Source organism: Eleginops maclovinus, chromosome 1 (assembly GCF_036324505.1).
Source record: "Eleginops maclovinus isolate JMC-PN-2008 ecotype Puerto Natales chromosome 1, JC_Emac_rtc_rv5, whole genome shotgun sequence".
NCBI lineage: Eukaryota > Metazoa > Chordata > Actinopteri > Perciformes > Eleginopidae > Eleginops > Eleginops maclovinus.
Window position 1 is genome coordinate 3,741,977 of NC_086349.1, and position 27,908 is coordinate 3,769,884.

At 39.0% G+C, this 27,908-nt stretch overlaps 1 protein-coding gene across 2 annotated transcripts; it reads left to right on the top strand.

Moving 5' to 3' along the window:
- The first annotated feature begins 709 nt into the window (after window positions 1-709).
- On the top strand, window positions 710-25,464 carry LOC134865563 (DENN domain-containing protein 2D-like). 2 transcript variants are annotated; one of them, XM_063885171.1, is made up of 16 exons: window positions 710-962; window positions 5,820-5,880; window positions 6,000-6,086; window positions 6,267-6,320; window positions 13,188-13,283; window positions 16,781-16,953; window positions 17,415-17,527; window positions 17,935-18,004; window positions 18,101-18,178; window positions 19,971-20,111; window positions 21,385-21,533; window positions 22,637-22,808; window positions 23,211-23,261; window positions 23,373-23,454; window positions 23,539-23,784; window positions 25,121-25,464. In XM_063885171.1, exons 1-16 carry the CDS (start codon window positions 909-911, stop codon window positions 25,186-25,188), a joined length of 1,695 nt encoding a protein of 564 aa, XP_063741241.1. In that variant the 5' UTR covers window positions 710-908; the 3' UTR covers window positions 25,189-25,464. The 2 variants fall into 2 exon arrangements, with proteins under 2 accessions (XP_063741241.1, XP_063741249.1); XM_063885179.1 differs by lacking the exons at window positions 710-962; window positions 5,820-5,880; window positions 6,000-6,086; window positions 6,267-6,320 and adding an exon at window positions 7,774-8,018.
- Window positions 25,465-27,908: the final 2,444 nt, after the last annotated feature.

Below are 27,908 nucleotides of genomic sequence, written 5' to 3' on the forward strand. Positions count from 1 at the left end.
AATGATAAATAGGGTAATTTTCTCATCGACTTCTATAGAACTGGACAACCTGTGGAGTCGCCTCCTGCTGGATATGAAAAATAATGCAAGTTTAATGCACTTCCTTTTGCTTGCTAGTAAATGGTTAGCCAGCCTGCTCCGGTCAATTAATAGTATTTATTTAGCCCAATATTTCCCCTAAAAGGATTTAACTAACCCTGGGAGGAGTCTTATGACTGCCACTCTCTAGTATGTCCTGAATATTATTCATTAAAAGACTTAAAAAGAGTACTGACTTAGCATTACATAACTGTAACACTGTCAGACTCACAATGGACAGTTCTAAAAGAGGGATTAAAGTTGATACAGTAGAACCAAATACTTTTTTTATTCTTCAAAACAGATAGCTATGTTCTTTTTTTTATTCCTCTTTCGTTTGACTTTCCTGTGAACTTTAGCTTGTCTGCTAACAAAGCAGAGGTGTGTATGGTGACTATACAAACAAGAATCGTTATCCATGGCAGTTCCTCACGCTGAGGAACCGGTTCAACTGTACATTTCAAACACACACACACACACGTACACACACACACGCACACACACACACACACACACACACACACACACACACACACACACACACACACACACACACACACACACACACACACACACACACACACACACACACACGAACACGTCACTCTACTTTGGTTCAGCACTGAATGAGGAAATCCCAGCCTTTGACTGAAGTCCGTCAACTGCACATTTGAACAAGAGCACTTCCTCTCCATGCATGCACTTCATCGTCAATAGCAAAAACACTGCCACAGGCTGCGGAACGGGTTATTTTAAGCTGGTATTTATTGGTAAAAGGAACAAAAATCCAAGTTATGTTTAATTTATAACCGTAGGAATAGATCCAGTGGATGAATACGCACTTTAATCTGCTCAGGCAAATGGAGAACACGTCACAGCAACAGGTGAGTGTGTCCCTACATAACACACGCTCTTTGTGTTTTCATTCCAGGCTTAACTGTGATTAACTTGTTATTTTTACCCTCCCTTCACATGCAATTTATTGATATATCTGTATCTGGAAAGTATCATGAATGAAGGCGCAACACAATCAGAGGCAATTTGAATACTTTCATAGTAAAATAAGCTCGGTAAACATCTGACATTTCCTGTGAGTATCACATAACAGGAGGAATAGAGACATGTGGTGTGAACAACTTAACTTCTAATTCTTGTGGTGAAAGTTATGTTACAGCATTTACATGTTGATGTAGGGGGAAAGGATTGTGTTTGCAATTTTAAACCTGATGGTAATCATGGGCAAAGACATGAAATCTATCCACAAACTGTCAAAAACCTCTAAGATCAGATGTTACCACTTCCTGCAGACATGATCAAAACAGCTCTGGTTTTTTTTTCATTTGTTGGAAGTTGAAACTGACATTGCATTAGTTCATAAATTAGAAGATCAGATGGAATAGTCTAAATGTCATCTAAGGTTTTGTCTAACAGCAATGTCAGGCTAATGTAATTCCATATATTTTGTACTAGGCTCAATCATTTAGTTGGTATCAAAATGAAATCATCATTTTCCCATAGAGACCCAGGATCCAAAGTGAAACCAAGCAAGTATACCAAGGGGGGGGGGGGGGTTTAAAGTAAAAAAAACGTGACCTATATTCTGTTACAATAACAAGGTTTGATTACTTTATAATTTAATAGAGGTATTTATGTTCCCGTAACCTGGTACATTGCTGCTCACAGCAGGTGCAGGATGAATACAGACTCTTATTAGAAAGTTTTTAAAATAAAAAACAAACTGAACATTTTTCATTGCAGTCGGGAATAGGGTTTTCGTTTACCTGACTTCATTATAGAAAAGTCTCAGATGGATGTTTCTGCATATTGCACTGATATGAAATGGGAGGCTGTGGCGCACTGGGTTGATCATCGAATCAGGGGAGCAGAGGTTCTATCCCCACTGCAGTCAGTATGTTGCTGTGTCCTTGGTCAAGACCCCCCAAATCCCTCCTGCAGGGACTGCCCACAGTATTGAGTGTATGTAAGTCTCGTTGGGTGAAAGCATCTAACAAGTGGCATGTAATGTAATTTAATATTTCAATGAAAGCAGAAATGCTGCTCAAACTGAAAAGCTAATGTGTCAGTGATGATCTGTAAACATATGATAGGCTATGAAAGGGGCCTGACTACGTTTTGAATGCATGAAAGTAAATGATCTGCATACTTCTTCAAACTGTGGTGCTTTCAGTGTTACAGAAAGCATTTCCAACCAAATCTGTAATAATGAATCCTTGGGGCCTCAAGTTTTGTAATTATTAATTTGACAATACCAATACACCAATGTTAATATTTGAATAAAGTCATGCGTTACAAACCATTAGGAATGCAAAACTGGAGTGCATGAATGTTGATTAAAACCAGGCTTGGGGAGTAACTGATTACATGTAACAGGATTACGCAGTCGGGATACAAAAAAAAGGTAAATGTATTCCCTACGGTTACATTTAAAAAAAAATGTAATCAGGTTACTGTATAAAATTGGGGCTTACTAACATGATTTCATTGTTAAAATACATTTTAAAATAAGGAATCATATATTACAAAGCACATGCACAAATTCAAACACTTCATAAGTCTCAAAACACAAAAGTGAAACGTTAGCTGATATTCCGTTCATCAGCTTTGTGTATTAAACTACAAAATATATTAGACTTGATTTTAGTTTTAGCCTTACTTTCACTGTAAGTCTAAAGACTACTGCCTGAAAATAAAAAGCAGGTTTTTCTTAAGAAAAAATAAAACACAAAAAATAAACTAAACATATTGTTTTTCTTTTTTTTTGGTTGACATTGGTGTGTTGTCTATAATACACTTTAGAATGGTTATGTCTTTTCTCTTGTATTTATTTGCATTGCATTTAATACTGAGGTAAGTCAAAAATTATCACTTGTATATTGTGATACTCAGGTTCAGTTAGTCATTACATTTTTTCACAGGTAATTGTAGTGTATTACATTAAAGAAAATAACCCCACCAACCTTGATTAATATTAAATACATGACAGAAAAAGATGGAAATCAAGCCTTGGTGCTGAAGGATGAAAATATAAAACTCAACAGGTGAAAAGTTTACATTTTCAAATAAAGTTAGTAAGAAAATGTTTGACTTACGGAGGCCTAGAATAGTTACAGAGTGGTGACCTGACCAGACAAACACTCAGAGTCATAAATACAATGCACTGAGTGTGTGTACCTGCAGGCGTGGTCACTACAGCAGCCATCTGCTCTTTGAAGTGAATGATAAGCCAGAGGAAGGACAAGTGTGCACAAGTCTGAAGCGCTCCAACGGTCACCAGCCAGAGTAGAGGCTCCAATAACATCAGCATTCATGGCTGGAGAAAGATATCTAGAGGCACCAAATTTCATGTAAAGCCTTTATGTGTGAGGTGACCATGTGATAAAAGTGTCTCATTCATATGGTGATGTCTCTTTAGTTTGGTGGTTGGGTTGCAAGCAGTATGTGTGCCATGTGTGTCTTTTCTCCATTGGGGGGTAGCTAAAAATGAAATTCGAGCACTGCTTAGGAGATAAAATGCAGGTGAATGTAGAAAGTTTACTTGAGTGACATGTTGAGTATAGTTCCAATATGTAAATCTCACTTTTCACATTTCAGTTTGTGTACTGTATGTTAATCAGAAAGCTTTAGGGTTGTTGGTTTGGGGTTTTTATATTTCTTACAGATCCAGGCTAGATGTTTTGTGCTAAATAACAACCTGATATATATGGTGGCCGACAGGGGCAAATACGATACAACAGCCCAAAACACTTTCATTGGAAGAAACGTGCTGCAGGCTCAAAAAGGATGCGGATATAAAAAATTTAAAAAACAGGGAAATGAAGAAACATGTTCACCAACTCGACCTCACATGCTAGCATTTAGAAAACATTCACAAACTTGACGAAACATGCGCTGGGTTCAGCTGGGACTGGAGCAAACTGTTCTGTTTCATCATTTTAAATGTTGTGTCAGTTTATTTGAAATGACCAAGTCAGCTGCATTAGATAGCTGACATTAGATCTGCAATAACATTGTAAAGAACCATGTGATCGCATTGTTAAAATAGGCCAACCACATTTACATTTTAGGAACGTTTTTAGTGACAGTTGGCAACTTTATAATTATTGAATGTCACCAAGCGCTCCTGTCCCATTTGTGTGAATCACTTTTTAGTGTCACAGCTAACTTCAGGTGTGGAGCCGCTTGCAGCGTATATAAATACATCTCCGTAAACAATTAAGAGACAACTTCAGCATTATCAGTTTCTCCAGTTTTATTATTTATAGGTTTGTCTTTGAGTTATTCAACAGGCACTGGAATGGCTGCCATACATGTAGAGATTGAGATTTAAGAACAATTTGGAGTGGTCTCTTAATTTTTTCGAGGGATGTATATATATTACTTGAGCTGTTTTAATCATATTTAATAAGCAGGACATAAATAAACACGTCTACTGACGATTCAGTGGTGGAATGTTTTGAAGTACATCTACTCTAGTACTTTATGAAGTACTTGAACTATTTTATGCCAGTTCATACTCCACTACATTTTAGAAGCCACTATGGTACCTATTACTCCATTAAATGTATCTGACAGCTTTACAAATTCAGATTATTGGCTAATACTAACTTTAACTCAACTTATAAATAAACATTGGACATACATTTTATCTTAAAATATTCAGCGGCAGTATAAAACATTTGCTCCGCCTTTAACAGCTGTTGTGAACACATCAATGCATCAATAATCATAATCCAGTCATTTAATAAATTAATAGGATTCTAAAATGGGACATTTAAGTTTTGGTATACTTGAATGAATTGTGATGCTGATACTTTGTACTTTTACTTTGATAAGATTTTTAACTCAGGACGTTTACTTGAAACAGAGTTTTTTACACTGTAGTACTTTTACTATGGTGTAGTAGTATAGTATAAAATCTTTATATTTCTTCCACCACTGTGAGGATTTAATAGTGAGTCTCTGTCACTCACTGCACAGTGGAATCTATCCTTTTACTTTTGGATAAAGAGCTTTAGTTTTATGTACAAAATATTAAAACTCATTACTTCCTTACCCAGGGGATGTTTCCCAGAAAAGACCAATGAGTGACTAAAAAGGAAATGTTTGGAAACAAAAAATGCAAAGAATTCAACTCATGGCAAAATCAGAAACACAGACAATGTTTATCATCTTTAACGAGCTGATATTAGAAATACTTTTCTTTATGTTGTGCTCCACTTACCCCGCCTTTATGCATTCCGATTGTACACTGGTGGTTTATATTGCTCGGGAGTTTTCCCATAGGGCATCATCATGTCCTGTCATTTTGGTTGGCTATAAATAGTGTCTCTGTCTTCCCATGCTGAAGCATTAAGGCTCGTGTAGCCTACAGTTCATGCCGTATGAGCCTCCAGTTAAATATTCAAACAGGGGTCAGCAGCCCGACTAACTGAAATTTGCAATACACAAATACCAGTAACTCATGGTGGTGAGGAAATGGTGTTTATTTACTGGTATGAGCAATATTTAGTAATCAGGATACACATCGTCAGACTTAGACACAGCAACAAAAAAAAAGTGATCCTGTTATAAATAGATATCCAACTTGCATAACCATTAGTTGTTCAGATATTAACACATTTTGTTTATTTATTTGAATGACATCTTTCTTTGTAAACCACTAATTGAGGGTACAATAAGTAGTTCTTAGTTTTATATGTATGTATTCCTCTTTCTCTCAGCCTTTGGAGGTGTCTCCAAACTCAAGAAGGAGTTTCAGCTTCTCATCTCTGCGTATTAAAAGTAAGTGAAACATGCAATACATGTTCAAAGTGATGTCTAATGTCTTGATTTAAATAAAAATAATTCCTGTTTGTCATTTAGTTGATAACTCATCAATATATCAATGTGAATTTCTGCAGAAAGGCACCACAGTAATGAAGAGGGAGGATTCACACAGCGGAGAGGGTTGAAGTCTTTTTCATCAGTACGGGAGACATTGAGAAAGGGTAAACAATATACTGGCATAATTCTCCTACAGTAAACTTCTGTTAAAATTTTCCAAAAGTCATAGACATTCTCGTTCAATACAATACACATAAATTGTTTTCCTTATGAAAAACACCAACTGGTCTGAGGTTGTAAGGTAAATCTTGTAGACATTGGATTCTTTTTTATTTCTAATCTAGATGAAGATGATGCCTCAAAGCTCCACTGTACCGAGGACCAGGCGAACCAAACAGGTATGAAGGATAGCAGATTTGCAGAAGTGGGAGTATGTCAGATCTTAAAGGGGCACTATTCTGCTTTCTGGGGGTTCCCCTTTCTTGTAGTGTTCTATAGGACTTTTAGAATGTAAATGTTCTGCAAAGGCCAAAGTTACCTCTAGAGGGAGTTTCTCTCCCACATACTCCCTTTCCCGTCTGAAACGCCTCCATTGGACTCCTTTGTTAACGTCATCACTACTTAACACTGGCACTTCTATTGTATTGGCTACACATTGTACGTGACAAGCTAAGGGGTGGGACATCTCTAAGTGGTTGACTTATCACGACAGAGCTGGTCAGTTTATCAATCAGAGCAGACTGGGCTCTGGTTTCAGACAAAGGGTGAAAAGAGGTGCTGCAGCACAGGCAGTATGAGAAAAATAAAGAACTTTTTGAACATTAAAGCATGGAGACATGTCACAGTAGACGCACAAAACACAATTATGAACCTGAACATGAGCAGAATATGTCCTCTTTTAAAAAACCTTCAGTAAATGCTGACTTTGTGTTCCTTGAATCTGGTACTTATTCTTTTACTTAAATACAAGATTTGAGTACTTCTTCCAGTTTCAAGTAGGATAGAATCATAAACAGTCTGTTCTAGGAGTCTCAATCTGTCTGAACAGTCTTGTAAAAGTAGATGACTAATCATTAAAGTAAGCACGAGTCAGCTCCCTGACGATGAACAGGTTCTTATGAAGGTTAAAGCTATTCTGGCCTGAACTTACTCAACCAGTTTGAGGCACTGTGCTCAATGTTCAGGGTTACGGCTGGTTACAACAGATTCTGTTGTAGTTGGCCTGCATCATTTGACATATTTTAATTGTTTTAACTTGATACGTGCCTTACTCGATTTTGTTAAGACCTATTGAACAAGATTTTCCCTTAAAGACAATGGAGGTTGAACCAATATAATCCGAGATGGAATGTAAGTACATTTACTAATTTTGAGGTACTTTACTTGGGTAATTTAATGCCACATTTTATTTCTACTTCACTACATTTTGGAAGGGAATAATGTACTTTAATTCCATTATAATAATCTGACAGTTTAAATTAGTTGATTTGTCCATTCAAACTCATGTTTTTACATAAAGTATAAACAAAACAACAATGTTGTATGCCTTTAACTGAAAGCCCTTTTAAAATTAAGATGAAATATATAATATGATATAATATGTAATGATAGCATATCTACTTTCATTTCAGTCACATGGGGACTTTTTGAATGAGTACATTACTTTCAATGCTTTGAATATTTTTCACCAAACATTTTTTAATAAAGGACTTTTGATTGTAATTGAGTATGTTTGCGGTGTGGTATTATTACTTTTACTTGAGTAATGGAACTGTGTACTTATTCCACCTCTGAATATGATATCCAACCGTTTAGTAAAAGTACATTATACGTTTTTTCGGACCTGACGTGAACGCACCACAGAAAGCACCGCTCGGCTTGTCCTTGCAGCAAAGCAGTCACAGGCGCGGGGAGCGACCAGGATGCGGGTTGTGTGCGGTAATGGGGGCAATAAAGTGGCGCTGCTGTGGTAGAGAGTGTTCAGACAGAGACAGCTGAGAGGAGGACTGGCTGTCTGTGGTGTGAAGCAGCCATGAGTGAAACGGTAACCAAGAGAAGGAAAGGTCAGGGGCGGACGAACCAACAAAGCAGATGGAGTGAGTATGACACAGCCGAGGATATATCCACTATCACTCAGTGCATCTGCGTAGCGTTAGGGTGAAGGCAGTACGTGATACCCACGTTTACAACACACTAAATAAGTTTTTACAAAAAAGTATTTTTTGTTTACAGACTCGCGCGGGCTACTGTAAACTACCTGTCAGAGCGATGCTGACATGTCTCGAGCGAATATGGGTCTCGTTCGAATTATATCCATGTGTCAGGTTGATTACCGATCCATGTTAAGAGACCAAGTTAGCTCTGCTGGTGAACTCACTGCCCCACTGCATGTTTTTGTAGTTGAAAAGCCTAATATGGAGCACTAAAGTGGAATGAAGTTCAGCGTGGTGAAATACAAACACGACGAAATTGATTAATAGACCCCAATGGTTGGAATTGTAGCAATATAAGTGCAGTACCTCAAACATGAAAACATTAATCCATTTTTTTTTTTGTAAATGCTATTTGGAATGATTTGGCACAAGGCGAATATTGGAATTTAAAGTCATTTTTAGAAACCTGTTCAGCTATAAAAAAAGAAGAAAAGATTTTAGGATGTGAAACTGACCCTCCAAAGGCCAGTGGTGGAAAGTAACGAAGTAGATTTACTCAAATACTGTACTTATGTACACATGTTAGGTACTTGTACTTTTTCCCAATGTTTTCATTTTATACTACTTTATAGTTCTACTATTACATTTTGGAAGCCAATTTTGTACTTTTTACTCTACTGCAGTTATTTGACAGACTTATTTACTAGTAACTTAAATTCTCTATAAAAACATTTTGACACACCATACTTACTACAAAAAACGTTTAATATATATGATTTAGTGTAGACTAAACCATCCAACATTATATTCAAGCAACTAAAACCATGATTGGGTTAACAGAACATTTATTAAGTTTAAGCATTAAGCATTTAAGTTAATCGTATTTAAATACTTTAACTTAAATGCCATTCTCTATTCAGTACTTTTATTTGCAATTGAGCAGTTCTAAAGTGTGGTATTTGTACTTTTACTCAAGTAAAGAATCTGGATCTTTTTCCACCTCTGCCAAAGCCAGCTTTTTGGCTTTTACAAGGGAACAGACCTCAGCATGTGCCAAGCTATACGATACTCCATTCCATCAGCTATCAGCTACATATTACTATGTATAAATCCATTTATAGTTAATGATTTAATAGCTTGAATACGTTTTTTGCTTCTTTGTCATTTTGGAACACTCAGTAACACCAAGCCACCTTTCACATTGGAGGTGGAAGTGCTTTTCACACAGCAGAGCATGAGAGGCTCTTCATGGCAGGCTGAGCCAGGAATGTGGCTGCTGTGCTGACACAGACAATGATCACTGTTGAAAGATGTATTAAGCCAAGAACTGCTATTTTTAGATATACCTGGACGTATACATAAACATGTACATTGAGATTTGAAATCTGCAGGTTTTCCGAGTGAAAATGAACAGGATTGAAGCAGTTTTAGTAAAGTCCTTGATGACTGCGCCATCCCTTTTCTTTTAGAATCTGACAGCATGGTGTTGTAACACGTTCCCAAGCCTCAGGGCATGTGAGGCTTTTTAAACAACTTGTATTTACACCACCATCGCAGGTGAGCTGCAGTAGCAAAGCTAGGCAGTAGCTTGGAGTCTGAACAAGAGTTTGCTCTGAGTAAAAACATTTAACTCAAAAGTAAAACATGACTGCAATATAATAAAGTTGCATATCTTCATATCTGATTTGCAAGTTGACTGAGTGCAAATGTTGTGCAACTGCAAATTGCTGGGTGGAGAAACTATGCTATTGCTATTGACAAAGTGCAAACACCTGGTACTTGTACAGAGGATTCGCATGGCAGACTTTAACTTCAGTAAAAGGTTATCAGGACCCAGGGAGCAGAGCCAGACTGAAAGTGAAACCTGGGAAATGTCTGTTTATTGTCTAATCCAGTTGTACGTCATCTTGGATGCATTAAGTTCAACTTGTTTTTGCTCGCTTAGTTTGTTAACTAAACACACACATACATGAGCGTCTTAGTATGTAATAAACGTGACAACATGTTTGAAAGTGCACCACACATTGCAGTGACAAACACACTGACACAGATGCAGTTTGTGATTCAGTAGTGATAAGAGCTCAGTGTCTGTGTGGCGACCTTCCCTCTACTAACACAGATCCACACTTTCAACAGGAACTAATATTTTCCATGATGAGGAAACATGTTCAACCTGTATTTACCCTGAATTGTGTGTGTCCACATCAGGCTGATACTGACTCAAATATCTGCATCTTGTATTTATAAAAATCTGCCAAACTGTTAAACTCAATTCTATATTCTATGTTTAAATGTGTTGCTCCATTCGATTGGTTTACACTTTACAAAAGCTTTATTTGTTCTTATATTGTTATTATAACGCTAAATAGCAATTGGGTAAATGCATATCTTTTCCTTTTTTTTTTTTACATTCTGTTCTAAAAAGTAGGAAAGCAATGTTTGTTTGCAATTTGACGTACGTTGTGAAATTGGTGTTGCCCCCGTAACAAAATATAGACCTCAATAAAGACTCTCAAAACCTTTCAAAAGCGTATTTAAAAATATCCAACGGCAAGGTCCATTTTTGCAAACATTGGGTCTCAAGCAATAATGTGTTGTTGGGGAATTTATTTAATTTCAGACAGGAAGACTTAAAAGAATAGTTCAAGATGGGGGAAGTACCCACATTTACTTTCTCAGAAGGACAGTAATTTCCCCATGTCCCCCCTGTTACCATGATGTTGCCTGGTGCCAAGAAACAGTCCAGGACACGCCCCCCTCTAAAACCCCAATTTGTCATTTGTTTGTATATATTTAACAAATGAGTTACATTGTTTTAATTAGTGAGCTTTAGAGGTGTTGGTAGGTGTATTTTGTTACCTTTGGACATATACACACTCCGTTTGCGTGGTTAATGTTAAGCTAACAGGTACTGGGTATAGTTCTGTAATTATACACACATCAGACTGGACTATTCCATTCTGGCAGGGGAGATGTGTGCAGGTCTTCCCTTATACTGTACATCTCTCCGTACAGGCTCATTGAAATCCTATAAGCAATTTGAGATAACAACTTGGAAAGGTTCGATAAGGCAGTCCCAGCTACTCGGGTATATTACAGACCACTTTTAACTGCTCAGTTTTTTTAATTCAATTAATTTTAACTTAATACTTATGTACTTTATTTAATATGAAAGTACAATTAACACAGTACAATTTTCCACGATACAACATTCGATGCTGTGGGCTACAATGAATAGGAAAAAAAAGGTCTGTCTGTAGTTCATGTTTCAAAAAATATACAAATGACATATAAAATAATCTATAATATATTTTATATTGCATCATAGATATTTATATAAAAACACACTGTATGTTAGTCAAGTACACTGATGCTTGACATGAATTTCACATTTCAAATAGAATTTAAAAACCTTTTTCTAATGCTGAATATTTAACATCTGGAAAACAAGCTTGACAGAATTTCTCTTTAAGAAGCTGTTTTTTCCCACTGCACCTGAATGCAGCAGTATGAACATTCTTTCCTCAGAGTCTCAAGTAAACAAATGATTCAGCGCTGTAATAATAGTAATAATGTAGTACCAGTATCTACAGAGGATTATAAGGGAAGACCTGTGTTGCTGGAGTGCATTGTAATAAACCAAATTGATAGGACATGTTCTTTCACTGAGCAAGGTAGGAGAAAGTGAAGGTACTGTAGTCTACTGTGTAGTCACCATTTCTTCTTATTACAGATGTAAACTTAAAGAGGATAATCTGCTCATTTTCCGGTTCATATCAGTATTTTGTGCCTTTACTGTGACATGTTTCCATGCTTTAATGTTCAGAAATTTGAACATACTGTCTGTGCTGCAGCACCTCTTTTCACCCTTTCTCCGAAACCAGAGCCCCGTCAGCTCTGATTGGTTAACTGGCTGGCTCTGTTGTGATTGGTTAACAGCTTATAAATGTGTAAAGAAATGTCCCGGCACTTAGCGTATCACGTACAATGTGTTGGTTTGCTAGCCAATAGAATAGCAAGTGTCACTTATTGATTTCACTATGTTATTGAAGTAAAGTCCAATTGAGGCGTTTCTGGCGGGGGGTCTGCCTTTACAGACCATCTACATACACAAACACCTATACAATACACTACAGGAAAGAGAAAACCCCAAACAGTTAAAAAAAAAAGAAAAAGAAAAGGGGGGGGGGGGTGGCATCTTTAGTTAAATGAAGAGAATATAAACCTATTAATACTCTTATTAAGAAGGTGTTTCCATGGCACCATTATGTCAGTAGTACAAATCAAATATAAAATAAACTGTTATTGTTATTTTAACATAGGAAGTTGTTACCTTATACATCCTGTTCATTGATTCTCTTCATCTGTGATGGAAAAGAAACTCTCATTACAGAGAATGAGGAGTGCTGGATTTAAAAAAATAAAAAAACCTCTAAGTGTGTGTTACACCAGTCTTTGGTTTAAAGTGCATGTGGAAATCAACAGAACATTCAATTCTTATTTTGTTAAGCGGTGCATGTACATTATTCAGCAAGCATGGTTTGTAAATGTCAGAGGTAGTCTGTGGAAGAACTGTTAAGCTACGCAGCTTTTTAACCAACTTTTGCCTGGGGGAGAAGCCCAAAGGTAATATCATCATGGATGTTTCTGAGAAACAATGCCATGCTCAAGCTATTTTGTTTTGACTGTAGGTATATTTTCTTTAAATATGTTGCATTAAATAGTCAAACAAAGGGTTCAAGGTTTTTTTTTAGTATCTTGGTGTAACATTAAGCTGTCTTTGGCTCTTTCTGTTGTAACAATGCAAATGCAAATTTCCCCTCTGTGGGTCTATGAGAGGTTTTCTGATTCTGATTCATTATAGTATTTGCCATTTGATGTCTAATATGTCTTAACGACTTGAATAGGAGAGCACCTGTTAGATTCTGATGACCAATATAAACATTAGAAACTCTGATATAGATGCTAGCTGCATCATGTGTACTCAGGTTGCTTTACTCCACCCTGAGCAGGGGTCTAAACATTAATATTACCAGCTTGGCCTTTAAATGCACAGAGGAAGTGAATGTTGTTCTAATATTATTGAGCAGATTTCTGCTTCTCTGTCTGCAGCTGCCATCCCATCAGGTGAAGATGACTCTGGACAACCGGGGGCCCTCAAGAGGTTCAGTGCCATGTGGTCGTCCTTCCGCAGAAACAGAAGAGATGGTGAGTGTCTCTCTTTATTCTTCACTGTTACCTTAGTGCCAAGTCAGAGCAGAAAGTGGAGAAGGTGTTGCTGGATGTTTGGTCACGTTGTGATTATATTATACATAAATTGTGGTTACATCATGCCACAAGCTGTTTGATCTTGATGGCCGGCCATAGTCCTTCGCACAACAGTATACAGAGAAGGAGCTACAGGAAGCATGGAGGCAGAGGCACAGGACGATACCTGTCAGGAGACTCTTGTTGTTCCTGTGAGCATATTGGGTGTCACTGTGGGAATACCCTAGGATCAGGTAGGTAGGTAAGAATGTCAGAATCGTTGTCGATTGTTGTCAGTGAAAAACAAAATGGAATGAATACCTGTGATACAACTAAAGGAGATGTCTACAGATGTATCGTACCCCCACTCCTTACTGATTATTCTCAGCATCAAACAGGATTAGACTGAACTCCTTTAATACTTACTGTTGATGTCAGACTTATGAAATAGATCTGCCCAAGTGATCCTATCCTATAGAAAATGCATTTGCGGAACTCAACCAACAGTGTTGTCCCACAAAGTCTGTTTCACATCCCCAAAGTCAGCTGACAGGTGGAGACCGGGTTGCCAAACCCTCAGCTCTCCTGCAGGAACAAAGGCAATAACAACACATAGAACTCTTTGTAAAGTAGCATCTGGTTATACATGTTCAATGACCCACTATGATCCACAAATACAGTGGTAGATGAGTACGCAGGGCAACTGTCAATGAGTCGCTCTCATCCAGAGGTAGTGTTAGTTAAGTAAGGGTTAATGTGCAGCGAGGCGGGAATTGATGAAGAAACAACACAGACAGGATGAACAGGATGCTATGTACTAAATAAACCAGCTCAGAAAATGTGTTTAAAAGTATTTAATTTATTAAAAAAGTGATTGTTTTGCTGCAGCTAAGGAAAAAATAGCGATTAACGGATGGAAATGCAGCGAGAGCAGCGTAACTTAAAATGACGGCAGCACTGATCGAAGTTTACTGATTGTCTTTAAACACTGCCACTGGCCGGACTTCTTTCTGTGGATTAATATGACTGCAGAATCCAGGATTCAACTTCAACATTCTACTCGTGCTGTTTTGAAACTCTCAGACATGAACTATTTTATTTTGTTTGCTGCTACTTCTCTAGCACAAACACACACTTAATGGAAAGCTACCCTCAGCGTCACACATGTAAACAAACCAACGTGTTGTGGCCGGCCTGGCAGGATCTTACTGCGCATACTTTGACTCAGAGGCAAGCGTTTGTGATTATTCTTGTAGAGTTGTTTGTAAAGCTGCAGGACGCTCCCGCTGCTGGCCCAGATAAAGCATGAACCCTACAGCCACAAAAGGCAAAATAATGGGAATCAGCCAGTGTGAAATAAACCTGATTTATCCTTTAATCACCCCCAAGCATTATACACAACACACACCAAGTTACTAACTTAAAGTGTTGTTTTAGTCTGACTTCAGTTAACAAATACAGCTCTGGAAAAAATGAAGAGAACAGCATTATCAGTTTCTCTGGTTTTACTATTTAAAGGTACGGTATGTCTTTGAGTTAAATGATTTTTGTATTGTATTCTATAAACTACTGACAACATTTCTCTGTGTTGGAATTCAAGTCACTGGAATGGCTGCCATACATGTAGAGATACAGATTTAAGACACATGTGGAGTGGTCTCTTCATTCTTTACGGAGCTGTATTCACAGACATAAACTAAAGAAAAATACTTCAGGGATGAGGCGCATCATTCATTGACTATGAGGGTTTCTACATTAATGTCGACAGGACGCCCCGCCTCTGTTGTTTTTCTATACAAAAATAGAAACAAAAATAAAATAAAAAGATTCTTCAGTGCCATTTTTTGTCAACATCTTCAAGTTTTTTCATCTAGATAGTTTTTTTTTTGCAACACACCCTTTCAATAGACACATCTTTAAAATCAAATGAACACGTTTTTAGACTAGACATGTCTATTGAACCTAAATAAAGACATGAATGTACATAGTATTCTTCAAATGTTAGCATCTGTATGACAGTATTGAATGTGTATCTCAGTTTGTGCAGTTTATCAGTAAAAGTTTGTACAGGACTATTTGTAAGGTGCTCCAAAGTTTGCAACTGCAGTGGATGGAACTCATTTTATTTTGGTGGACTTCTAAATTATTTGTAGTAAATGTTTTGCTTTTTTGCGCAAGTTGTTTACAGCACGCATTGCAGACTAACTATCAACAACAATACAGTTTTTTTCTATACACCAGAAAAAGTAGCTTCTCTTAATATTTTAGAAAAGCAGCTCTGTCAGTGTGGTAAAGCAGCTACGGTGAGCAAACATCAATGGTTCCAGTGAGCATGCTGCCATGTTTTCCCACGTTGTTTTCCTCCTCAGCTGAGTATAAGCTACCACACAACACTCAATTTGAAGGAACAGGTTTTTCCACTCGAGGCAAACCACGTCTTCTGATCATCATTAAACATCAGCTTACTGAGTATTTGTGCATGTCCTGTAAGTGTGGGGGGGGGGGTGCAGCAGGCCACACACACACACACACACACACACACACACACACACCCAAAGCTCCCAGCCTGAGAAGAAACAAACCCGCTGCTGTGCTTTTATTTGAGACAAAAAGAGAGGAATGCAGCAGAGAACACATGAACAGGCCCGCAGTGAAGGAGACCGGACGGACCTGGGTGATGGTCTCTGCACAAAGCAGGAGAGACGTCTGGGCCTGCAGGCAAACATTTACTCTGTAAATAACTCTGTTAGCAGCAGGAGAGGTTCCATCTGCAAAGAGGATAAATATAATACCACAACATTCAGCAAAGTGGATACACAGAAATCAGCCTGGCTTTCAACACCAGAAACTGAATAATAATCTGTTGGAATATGTTCAAATATCACCTCATTGTATTTACTCCATTTTAACAACCACATTGTTACATTATACAAGCACAGCTCTTTCTATGAGCATCCATATAGACTTTTACCATGATAGTGGGATCCACTGGAGAAGAAATCCCACAGTTTATGGTCTTTTTTATTTTAATTTATTGCCTTATCTATCATTTAGATCAACATGTTGGATTTGTATGACTTTAGTCTGAGATATAATTTAAAATAGCAGTTTAACACTGGTTTCATGGCTGTACAGAAGTTAAATTCCAATGACGTCAGACAATTTCTTTATGAAGGAAAAGCTAAGTAGGTGTAAGAATATTGTTTCTTCCCTACGTTGATGATATTCTTTATGTAAATCTATATTTATTTGTCTTATTTTTAGAGTTTTTTTTGTTCAATTCAGTCAATCAATAACCTTTCTAATCTCCGCAGCAGGGAGTGTACAGTCACAGCCTGCAGTGGGGCATGGCGCTGCAATATAATCCATCACATGTCCATAAGGCCTGCTAGCTCTCCATCTGGACCCCAGTGGTACCCTGCATGCTAAAGCACAATGTCTTTCTTCATTCTGTGCAGGATTCAAAGACTCTGAGCCGCAGGAGCTGCCCGACCCGGTGGCTGAGAACTCTTCCAGGCAGCAACGCTACGTCAGTGGGCAGTACTTCTTCGAGTACCTGGTGGTGGTCAGCCTCAAGAAGACCAAAGACGGCAGTAGCTACGAACCTCAGATCACCTACCAGTTCCCCAAGGTCAGTCGGATGGTGGAATACAGAGGCCTAGTGATTTTAAGATGATAAAAATACAACACTTTCATTTACATGTCATTTTCATCTGATGAATCAAGTATTCACTCAATTCTCCGGAAGATGATTCTGTCCCCTGCAAAGTACATGGCTTAAAATTAACATACACTTTTACATTTGTAATATGATATAGTACAGAGTTTAATAAAATAAAAAAATATATTTTCAAGAAAATATTTGAAGGTGTATTTGCTTCTACTCGTTCAAAATGTTGTCACTTTGACCTGCTGTTTATGATTGGTCAGCATCATAGTTCATGTCACATAAATCAGGCCTACCGGAGATCTGCTACTGTAGTATATTGTAGGCACAGTGGATATTTTGAGTAGTTTGTGTCTATGAAAACTATCAGTGCAACAAAGAAGACATATGTGTTAAAGAACAGAGGTGTGGTTGTGTACTTTCAGAAAGATGGGATGGCTAAATACCAGAAGGAAGAAGAGGAGAAGACGCTGAGGGCCATCACTCTCTTTTGTTTCCCAGAGGGCATCAACTGGGCTCCTCTGACAGAATACCCCAGGTACAGCTGCTCCTCCATTTAGATGGATAGATAGAATCGGAGGATGAAACCCTCTTTATTAGTCACATACATGCACACAGCAGAGCACACACGGTGAAATTGGTCCTCTGCATTTAACTCATCCTAGTATTAGGAGCAGTGGGCAGCTATCGTGCAGCGCCCGGGGAGCAATGGGGAGGGGGGATTGGAGGTGTCCGGTGCCTTGCTCAAGGGCACCACAGCAGGGCCTAGCAGGTGAACTGGGACCTCTCCAAGTAGCAGTCCACTTTCCATATTTCAAGTCTGTTTGGGGACTTGAACCGGCGACCCTACGATTCCCAGTCCAAGCCCCTACTGACTGAGCCACTGCTGGACCACGTGTATCCATGTTTCAGGTCGTTGTTGATCAGTACTCTGTGTGTTCCCAGTGAGACGTTCTCTTTCGTCCTGACTGAGGTCGACGGCAGCAGGAGGAATGGGTACTGCAGGAGGTTACTGGTCAGTGTGCACGCTGAAGGTTTCTCCACTGTGTCTCCATGTTCTGTTCTCTCATCATCCAGTGTTCATTAAACATCCTCTGCTTCCAATCTGCAGCCCGGAGGGAGAGGAGCCCGCCCCCCCGAGGCCTACTGCATCATCAGCACACTGGCTTGTTTTGGCCTCTTCTCCAAGGTGCGTTCAAATGAACATTTATAAGATGGGCAATCTTTCAGCTGTACTTCTCTTTAAACATTATGACTTTGTTTGTGTTCTGCCTTTCATCACCAGTTGCATATGCTGACGGCTTCAGTACTTGCTATTAAGACTTTGGGATATGGCAACTTACCAACTTATTTATTTACAAGTTTAAGTTAAAAAAAATGACAGACCTTTACATGCTTTGTAAGTGGGAAAACCTGCAAATCGGCAGTGTATCAAATACTTGTTCTCCCCACTGTATATATACAGCGGGTAAAATAAGTGTTGAACAGGTCACCATTTTTCTCAGTAAATAGATTTCTAAAGGTTCTAAAATCTTACGAGGAGCACCTGGTCGTGGCTGGTTTATGGTGAAATGATGTTCTTTCCACTTCCGGATTATGGCTCCAACAGTGTTCACTGGAACATTGAGAAGTTTAGAAATCCTCCTGTAATGCCATCAGTATGTTTTGCAACAGTAATGTTGCGAAGGTCTTGAGAGAGCTCTTTGCTTTTACCCATCATGAGATCTGTCTTGTGACACCTTGGTAATGAGAGACCTGTTTATAGGCCATCAGTTGGGACTGAACCAGCTGATATTAATTTGCACTGAAGGGGCAGGATTGCATTCTAATTACTGATAGATTTCAGTGGGTGTCTTGGTGTTCCATGCCTTTTTGCATCTCCCTTTCTTCATGTGTTTAATACTTTTTCCCTGTGTCATTCCATTTTAATACACATAACTTAATGTATGGACATCTATGTTTTGATTTCTTTGTGTGTGTGGATTGCATGGGTTGTTACCGACATCTGATGAAGATTTCATGTCAGTAGCACCTTTAGAAATATATTTACTGAGAAAAATTGTGACGTGTTCAATACTTATTTTACCCGCTGTATGTATGTATGTATATATACATATACTGTATATATATATGATATTAATACATACAGTACCTACTAGATTTGGAGAGACTTCATTGATGAAACATCAAAAGTCAAAAACATACGCAACACAAAAAAAAACACTTCAAACTAAATGACTTTAACCTATATTCTAAATGTCTAAAACAGTTTTCTCATCAGTCTAAACATTGGTTTAAAATATGTTATACATAATGAACACAGACACATTACATGGGAATATTATGGTACATATAAATGCATCGAAAGTATAGTTAATTTGTGTAGAATTCCACAGCCATTCAGCATATTCAGAATGTGAGAAAATTGCCTAACAAACGTTGAAGCACTTTTAAAAAAAACTTTTATCATGTTATCAATCTCTTCCCATACCTGAGGACATCTGCAGACCTCACTGAAGCTGGTTCATTTAAGTTTGAGTATCTTACCCTTTATAAAATCCTCAATCCTAGTCTCATACAGATGAGAGGGGATTCAATTGAGATACGGTGATATCTAATCTTACCTTTGGTCTTTGTGAGGAACACATGCTTTTTAATGTTAAAGTGACAGAAACAGCTGAGCATTGGAGTTAAACAGTAAACATTGGGAAGAAAATAACAGGAAAAATAAATGTTACATCATGTGGTGGCTCCATTTTTTTATACAGAAACAGCTGCACATTTCAAATGAATTGTGATTTGGTAGTGACAGTATAATGTATCTGTTGTTAAAATAATAATAATTTATCTATAACAAAAACAACAATGACTTGATGTCTTCTAAACCCAGATGCTTCGTGCAGTTCATGGATGTATTATAAGTGTGTGTGTGTGTGTGTGTGTGTGTGTGTCTGTGTGTGTGTGTGTGTGTGTGTGTGCAGATATTAGAGGAGGTGGAGAAGCGGCGGCAGATCTCCACAGCCATGATCTACCCGTTCATGCAGAAGCTGAGGGAGGCTCCCTTCCCAGCCCCAGGAAACACTGTGGAGATTAAGAGCTTCATTCCAGAGTCGGGCACTGAGGTCAGACAAACAACCCCACCCCCCCTCCACCTTTTTCCCTTTCTTTTTCTAAGTATCTATTTGCACCAGGGGGAAAAACAGGAAATTAACACACTTTCTACTGTATTAACAGACTGTACGTGCATATAAAAGTATCAAATGTGCATTTTATTACCTGAATTTACACAAGCTAAGAAATCACTCATCATTTTATAAAGTCTATAAAGATCTACAGCAACGTCACATGACATCACATCACCACTGCTAAGCTAACAATGGCTAATGTTCGATGTGATGATGTTTAGTAGTCTCACTTACTCACTTTCTAGCAACCGTTTATGACAGATAAAAGCTTAAGACATTCACGTGTGGGGTATTTACTGACACATTTATGTCGTAGGACAACATTTCTTCAGCTTGTGTTAGTGCAGACCTTATTTCAGACATCCAACCAAAAACACATAAAAAAAAACTGTGACTTAAAGACAAGGGAACAGGAAGTGCGTAAAATGCTGACTCATTTCCAGGTTTTATTAGTCATTCCTGCACCACTCCATACAGGATCAATACTAGTGCCCTGCTCACTGCATGCATGCATGCATCTGTAAACAGCCACCTATTCTTTTTCTATTCACTCGACCTCACACTCTGTGACGTCAGCTGCTTAATCCAGACGCTCAGGTGTTCGCCGGTGCACAATAACCAAGGTAAGGTGTAAACAGTGTCAGGTTTCTTTGGCAGTGCTCCACCTACATATGCAGGCTTCTCATGAACGGGGTTAAGAAAATGAAAATGTGGTTGAAATGCATAAACTGCAGTATCCTTATCTTCAAAACTGGATCTTAAACAAGAAATTAAGGTCCAAAAGCAAACTCTATTCCTCTAAAAAATGTGGAAGAAGTACTTCATTTAAAGTACATGTTTGAACACACTATAAATAAGTCAAATCTGACCCAGTGACTTTAAGAGGTCAGATCCTCCAGGTGGGTGTGTTTCTGTGGTGGTGTCTGAACCTGTCTTGCATTACCTAACCTTTAGCTCAAAGCAGAAACCTAACCCCTCCCCCATCGGGCCGCATTCCATGATCAACACTCATCTGGAGCTGTCACTGATGCTGCTGTGTTTGTGTGAAGGAAGGACACACACTCTGTCTCCATGAAGGCAGTGAATATTATGTGATTATGAAAAGCCCTAGCTGCATCTCATCCCTTTCTTTAGGGCTAAGTGAGCACCTTCAGAGCTGGAGGTGGTGAGTTATGTTTGCATGTGTGTGACAGATGTGACTCTCCACCAGATCATCAGTCTGACGCGCCCGCTGGACTCCTGGCTGGAGCACGTCAACTTCGCCAAGCTCTTCGACTGCCTGACGGATGAGGAGGTGCTGCTGGTGTTCGCTGCCGCCGTCCTGGAGAGACGGATCGTCTTCATCGCTGATGAACTGGGGTACTAAACTCTTAAATGGATACAGATGCCATGGGGATATAATCAAGTGCATTCATTCACAGCTTTTGTACCAGAGGTCCAGCTCTTCCGACAGTTTAGACACAAGACTGGAGTACAAGCTGAGAGACGAAGTGTAAAGCCGGTTTATTTGTAAAAGATGAAAAACAAACAAAGGCCTTATACTGGGTCTCAGTTCCCATTCAGAAGGCCGGTGTTTAAATCCGGCCTGGGACCATTTACACATGTCCTCAATCAATATAGGATCTGGTGGCCCAAAAATATCTTTAAAAAACAGTGCATTGTCAGGCAATACCCAATGTTTTTACAGAATGTATTTGCTCTCCACATGGACTCTTTACCAGCATTCAACCAAACCCCACTGGAACAGGATTATTCAGTTATTATTCTGACTACATACAGAAACCAGAATGTTTCCAGTAGTAAAATGTTGTCACATTACATACAGACATCTGAAAATATTGACATAGAGGCAGTCCAATCTCCAATCTCCAATCCTCCTTGAGTCTCCAGGTATGTCTCATGCAGGTGCCTCTGTTTGCAGTCCAAACTAAAGAGAAGAAGATCTGACGTGTTTAAGATTAAACAACGATTCATTTGAAGGCAAAAATATTTCATATACTTCTCCAAAAATCTGGGTATAACTACAAAACAAACAAACATTTTTAATAGGTTTTAATAAATGAGCAAACATACTGACAGAAAAGTGTACTCAACAAAAGTATGTTACCGGGAGCTCACCTTAGCGCTGGATTTGTGCCCTTATATAGATAAATGGGCAAAAGGAATGTAGCTCTAGGCACAAATCCAAGATACAAGACAGAAAACATTTACATTTTGGACCCTACATGGATATCATTAATGTCAGTTCTTGGTCATATTGTAAACCAGTTCCTGTAAAGGTTCTTTAGCGTCCCACATATGAAAACAGGCTCTATACAGAGTTGAGAGATTTCAAAGGCAATTGGCTGAAAAGTGTGCAGTTGTCTGCAGTTGACTGAGAGACCCCCCCGCTTGTGATACTCTCGCAGCAGAACTAGAGGAAAGAGAAATTACTCTGAGTTTATGTTCTGATCCCTCTGCAGCACATTATCACAGATCATCCATGCTGTGGCTGCCCTCCTGTACCCCTTCACCTGGCAGCACACCATGATCTCCATCGTTCCTGAGATCCTCATCGACGTGGTGATGGCCCCCACCCCCTACCTGCTGGGAGTCCAGAAGCGGCTGCTGGACCTGGTCACTGAACAGAGTGATGTGAGTCGAAGGGGGGATAAACATTTTGAAGAGGCCCTATTATGCCTTTGGCGGGTATCCCTTTCCTGTAGTGTGATACAGAGGTTCAACACATTGTACTTGAGGCGAATAAGTGGTTGACCAATCAGAACAGTGCCGGCCAGCTAACCAATCAGAGCAGACTGGGCTCTGGATTCAGACAGAGGGTTAAAAGAGGTGCTGCAGCACAGGCAGTATGAGAAAAATAAAGAGCTTTTTGAACATTAAAGAATGGAGACATGTCCCAATAGAGACACTAAATATTAATATGACCTGAAAATAAGCAAAATATGTCCTCAATAAAACCTTGAAACCTTGAAACCTCTAGTAACCAACATGCTACTTTAATTGCACAAAGTTGAATTCTTCTTCTTCCTGTGACAGCTGCTGGTGGTCGACTTGTCTGACAATAAAAAGGAAACCTTCATTGCTTCAGTAAGTGTCTACAAAGTCAGATTTTAGTGGCTATTTCTAATTAGCAAATCCACAGGAAACAACCATTTAGTCAAAGTTAAAACATGCTTGTGTGTAATCTTCCTTTTCCAGATTGGTGATGAAGACTCTATTCTGCCCCCGAAGCTCAAAAGTGAAATCCTAGTGGCTCTTAGTGACCGACAAAAAGCATCAAGTGAGTGACAGAAATCAATTACAGGTGTTTCAGTCTGAAGTGATGGCTCCACCATCCCTGAATGTTTTCTGTGCTTTGCTTCAGCGGTGGAGGAGTTGAACCGGGTGGTGTCGGAAGCCTTCCTGCTCTTCTTTGTGAAAACAGTGGGCCACTACAGGTCCTATGTGAAACACAGTCGAGGAGGGGGGCCGGGGGTGTTTGAAAAGAGAAGTTTCTACAAGGCCATCGATTCCAAAACCACTCGACACTTTGTCAAGAAGTTCCTCCAGACGCAGATGTTCGACCTGTTCATCCAGGAGGTGGAGCAGCAGCAGCCTGGACCGGAGCAAGGTAACACGTGCACACACACACGAACACACACAAAGGCTGCGATCACATTTCTCTGGGTGGAGACGTAACCTACCTGCATCTCTCGCAGCTCAGCTTCATCTAGAATATGTCCAATAATTATGTATCAGACCTGTTGTAAAGTGTTGTAATCAGTAACTGAATCTGAGTATCAACGTATTTAAGTAATGCAACCTGGTTACTTTCTGTTCCTTTTGGAGTCCCTTAATATCAAATGCAAAGTAAATAAATGCAAGAACAAAAAAATATCACTAAGATGTTTTTTTACCTCAGACATCAGAACAATGTGACCTTAGAATAGAACAAACCAAGATATTTAAGATAAAACATGATTTTATTGATAGGAAAACCTGCCTTTCAGCAAGCATATTCAGGTAGTACACCAACACTGAAGTACATGAGCACATACTACAGTTTAAAGAAGCAGGAATAAAATCTGAGAAATTCTCTGTTTTTAGTTTAATACACACAGTTAAGCTCACACATTTTTCAGTTTTTAATAACAACGTAATAATGTTCTAATCCCCATTTTTTAGAAATGCAACAGTAATCTGATTCCATATTTTAGTTCATGTAGCTGTAAGGGCAAACAGTTACCTTTCTTTGTATCCTATAAGTATAAATATAACCTGTTACTTCCAAAGCCTCAGACTTTTGAGTGTGCTGGTGGTTTGGAAAAAAAAAAAAAAATTGGATCAATAAAGTACATATATCTGTCTGTCTGTCTGTCTGTCTGTCTGTCTGTCTGTCTGTCTGTCTGTCTGTCTGTCTGTCTGTCTGTCCGTCCGTCCGTCCGTCCGTCCGTCTGTCTGTCTGTCTGTCTGTCCGTCTGTCCGTCCGTCCGTCCGTTAATAACATGCACAGATAGGGAACCGCCCACATCTGGAAAACAAATGACGGCAAAACCGCTTGTAAAGAAGTCCTTTGGCTGTCTCTTTGTGAGAGGACCTTCCAAAGTCACAGTTTTGATTGACACACAACTAGGATGGCGCAATATGTCAAAAATAAGGGCTGCTTCCATTTATTTGTTCTGAAGGGGGGTGAAGCTTCAGGAGTTTGGAAACATACATGGTTTTGAAATTAGGTTGCACCACACACAAGAAGAAATTCCACAGATCTCTGTCATCTCAAACACACTACAGGATGAGCAACAATAAGGTCGGCTATATCGTTAACTGTGTGTAGTAAATTACATTTCCAGTACGGCCGCTTCAACTCAACAATATTATGCTCATCATTTACCCTCATGATACTGACTTGTGTAGCTGAAATGTCTTTACAGTGCACTAACTAATGCTCCTGTCATTTGTCCTTTTAGGAATATTTCACAAAAAGATCCTTGAGTACCAGGAGAAGAAGAAAAAGGACAAGGCAAAGAAACACTAGCTCTGGGCGGGGGGTGGGGGGGGGGGGCCGGGCCGGGCCGGGTGTACATAGGGGAGTTGATAGGACTTGTGAGATGTGAATGTTGCACTGTGTGTTTTCTGTCCTGTGTCAGTGTGGTTTTAACTATGTGTGAATTACTGTATGGCTATGTTGCTGCTATCTGTGAAACACTGGCAGAATGAGAGACTGCAGTTCCTCGTGTTCTCAGCCTGTTGCCGCAGTCTGTCACTGATGAGCAGGAAATCATTTCAAATAAAGACTAATTTTTTAAGTCCACACACCTACAGTCTCAATTTTTGTCCTCAATGACTAGAAGCAGCTTGTGTTGATGAATATATGTATATATATACAGTGGGGCAAAAAAGTATTTAGTCAGCCACCAATTGTGCAAGTTCTCCCATTTAAAAAGTTGAGAGAGGCCTGTAATTTTTATCATAGGTATACCTCAACTATGAGAGACAAAATGAGAAAAAAAAAATCCAGGAAATCACATTGTAGGATTTTTAATGAATTAATTGGTAAATTCCTCTGTAAAATAAGTATTTGGTCACCTACAAACAAGCAAGATTTCTGGCACTCACAGACCTGTAACTTCTTCTTTAAGAGGCTCCTCTGTCCTCCACTCGTTACCTGTATTAATGGCACCTTTTTGAACTCGTTATCAGTATAAAAGACACCTGTCCACAACCTCAAACAGTCATACTCCAAACTCCACTATGGCCAAGACCAAAGAGCTGTCAAAGGTGACCAGAGAATAAATTGTAGACCTGCACCAGGCTGGGAAAACTGAATCTGCAATAGGTAAGCAGCTTGGTGTGAAGAAATCAACTGTGGGAGCAATTATTAGAAAATGGAAGACATACAAGACCACTGCTAATCTCCCTCGATCTGGGGCTCCACGCAAGATCTCACCCCGTGGGGTCAAAATGATCACAAGAACGGTGAGCAAAAATCCCAGAACCACACGGGGGGACCTAGTGAATGACCTGCAGAGAGCTGGGACCAAAGTAACAGAGGCTACCATCAGTAACACACTACGCCGCCAGGGACTTAAATCCTGCAGTTCCAGACGTGTCCCCCTGCTTAAGCCAGTACATGTCCAGGCCCGTCTGAAGTTTGCTAGAGGGCATTTGGATGATCCAGAAGAGGATTGGGAGAATGTCATATGGTCAGATGAAACCAAAATAGAACTTTTTGGTAAAAACTCAACTCGTCGTGTTTGGAGGAGAAAGAATGCAGAGTTGCATCCAAAGAACACCATACCTACTGTGAAGCATGGGGGTGGAGACATCATGCTTTGGGGCTGTTTTTCTGCAAAGGGACCAGGACGACTGATCCGTGTAAAGGAAAGAATGAATGGGGCCATGTATCGTGAGATTTTGAGTGAAAACCTCCTTCCATCAGCAAGGGCACTGAAGATGAAGCGTGGCTGGGTCTTTCAGCATGACAATGATCCCAAACACACAGCCAGGGCAACGAAGGAGTGGCTTCGTAAGAAGCATTTCAAGGTCCTGGAGTGGCCTAGCCAGTCTCCAGATCTCAACCCCATAGAAAATCTATGGAGGGAGTTGAAAGTCTGTGTTGCCCAGCGACAGCCCCAAAACATCACTGCTTTAGAGGAGATCTGCATGGAGGAATGGGCCAAAATACCAGCAACAGTGTGTGAAAACCTTGTGAAGACTTACAGAAAACGTTTGACCTCTGTCATTGCCAACAAAGGGTATATAACAAAGTATTGAGATGAACTTTTGTTATTGACCAAATACTTATTTTCCACAATAATTTGAAAATAAATTCTTTAAAAATCCTACAATGTGATTTTCTGGATTTTTTTTTCTCATTCTGTCTCTCATAGTTGAGGTATACCCATGATAAAAATTACAGGCCTCTCTCATCTTTTTAAATTGGAGAACTTGCACAATTGGTGGCTGACTAAATACTTTTTTGCCCCACTGTATATATATATATCTTTGGGTACTCTTTTTTTATTTCACGTAATTATTATTCTTCCTTTCAGTGAACACAAATTCAGAGATTAACCAGAGCAGTTCAGTCCACGTCTCTTACAAAACATCTATAAAAAGTGTCTATTATATGTGAATTTGAATCAGGTATGTATGCCAAAATTCAATACAAACAAAAAACAACAAAATGTAATTATTATTGTTTATCTTTACATGCTTAGTTTTCTTATTCTTAATGTTCTCTACTCTCAGTATGGTCAGATGAACCTGTCACCAACGCCTAAGGGCCAAAATGACCCTGTTTACTCAGGGCCACCCTCAATACATTTATAATTTGCTGAAAGAACCCAGAAAAAAAACCATCCAAGAGAAACATGACAAAACAGAAAGAGAGCTCTTTGAAAGATTGTTTTTGAAAGTTGCTTTATCAATGTGTGTCATTTATTAGAAATACTATTACATACATAAGTACAAAATTGAGGCTACTTTCCAAATTCTATTTCTTTATTATTTTTACTCCACTGGATTTTGTTGGCAAATGTAGTACATTTTACTCCAATGCATTTATTTTAAATATTTAATTACTAGTTACTTTGCAGATTTCGGTTGAAATATCAATCGACATATGCGTTATCATACATTATATGACGTAAATTACTTAAAAGAATATCTAGTGTTAAAATGTTCCTTTCAGCATCATATCATGAGTACTTTTACCTTTGGTACTTAAAGTATATGTTGATACTTTTTTACTTT

Excerpts from the sequence above, each read along its gene's own strand:
- LOC134865563 (XM_063885171.1), top strand. The coding sequence starts at position 909 with ATGAATACGCACTTTAATCTGCTCAGGCAAATGGAGAACACGTCACAG. Across the intron at positions 963-5,819 it reads AGAACACGTCACAGCAACAG|CCTTTGGAGGTGTCTCCAAA; the intron begins GTGAGTGTGTCC and ends TCTTTCTCTCAG. Across the intron at positions 23,262-23,372 it reads AGGAAACCTTCATTGCTTCA|ATTGGTGATGAAGACTCTAT; the intron begins GTAAGTGTCTAC and ends TTCCTTTTCCAG.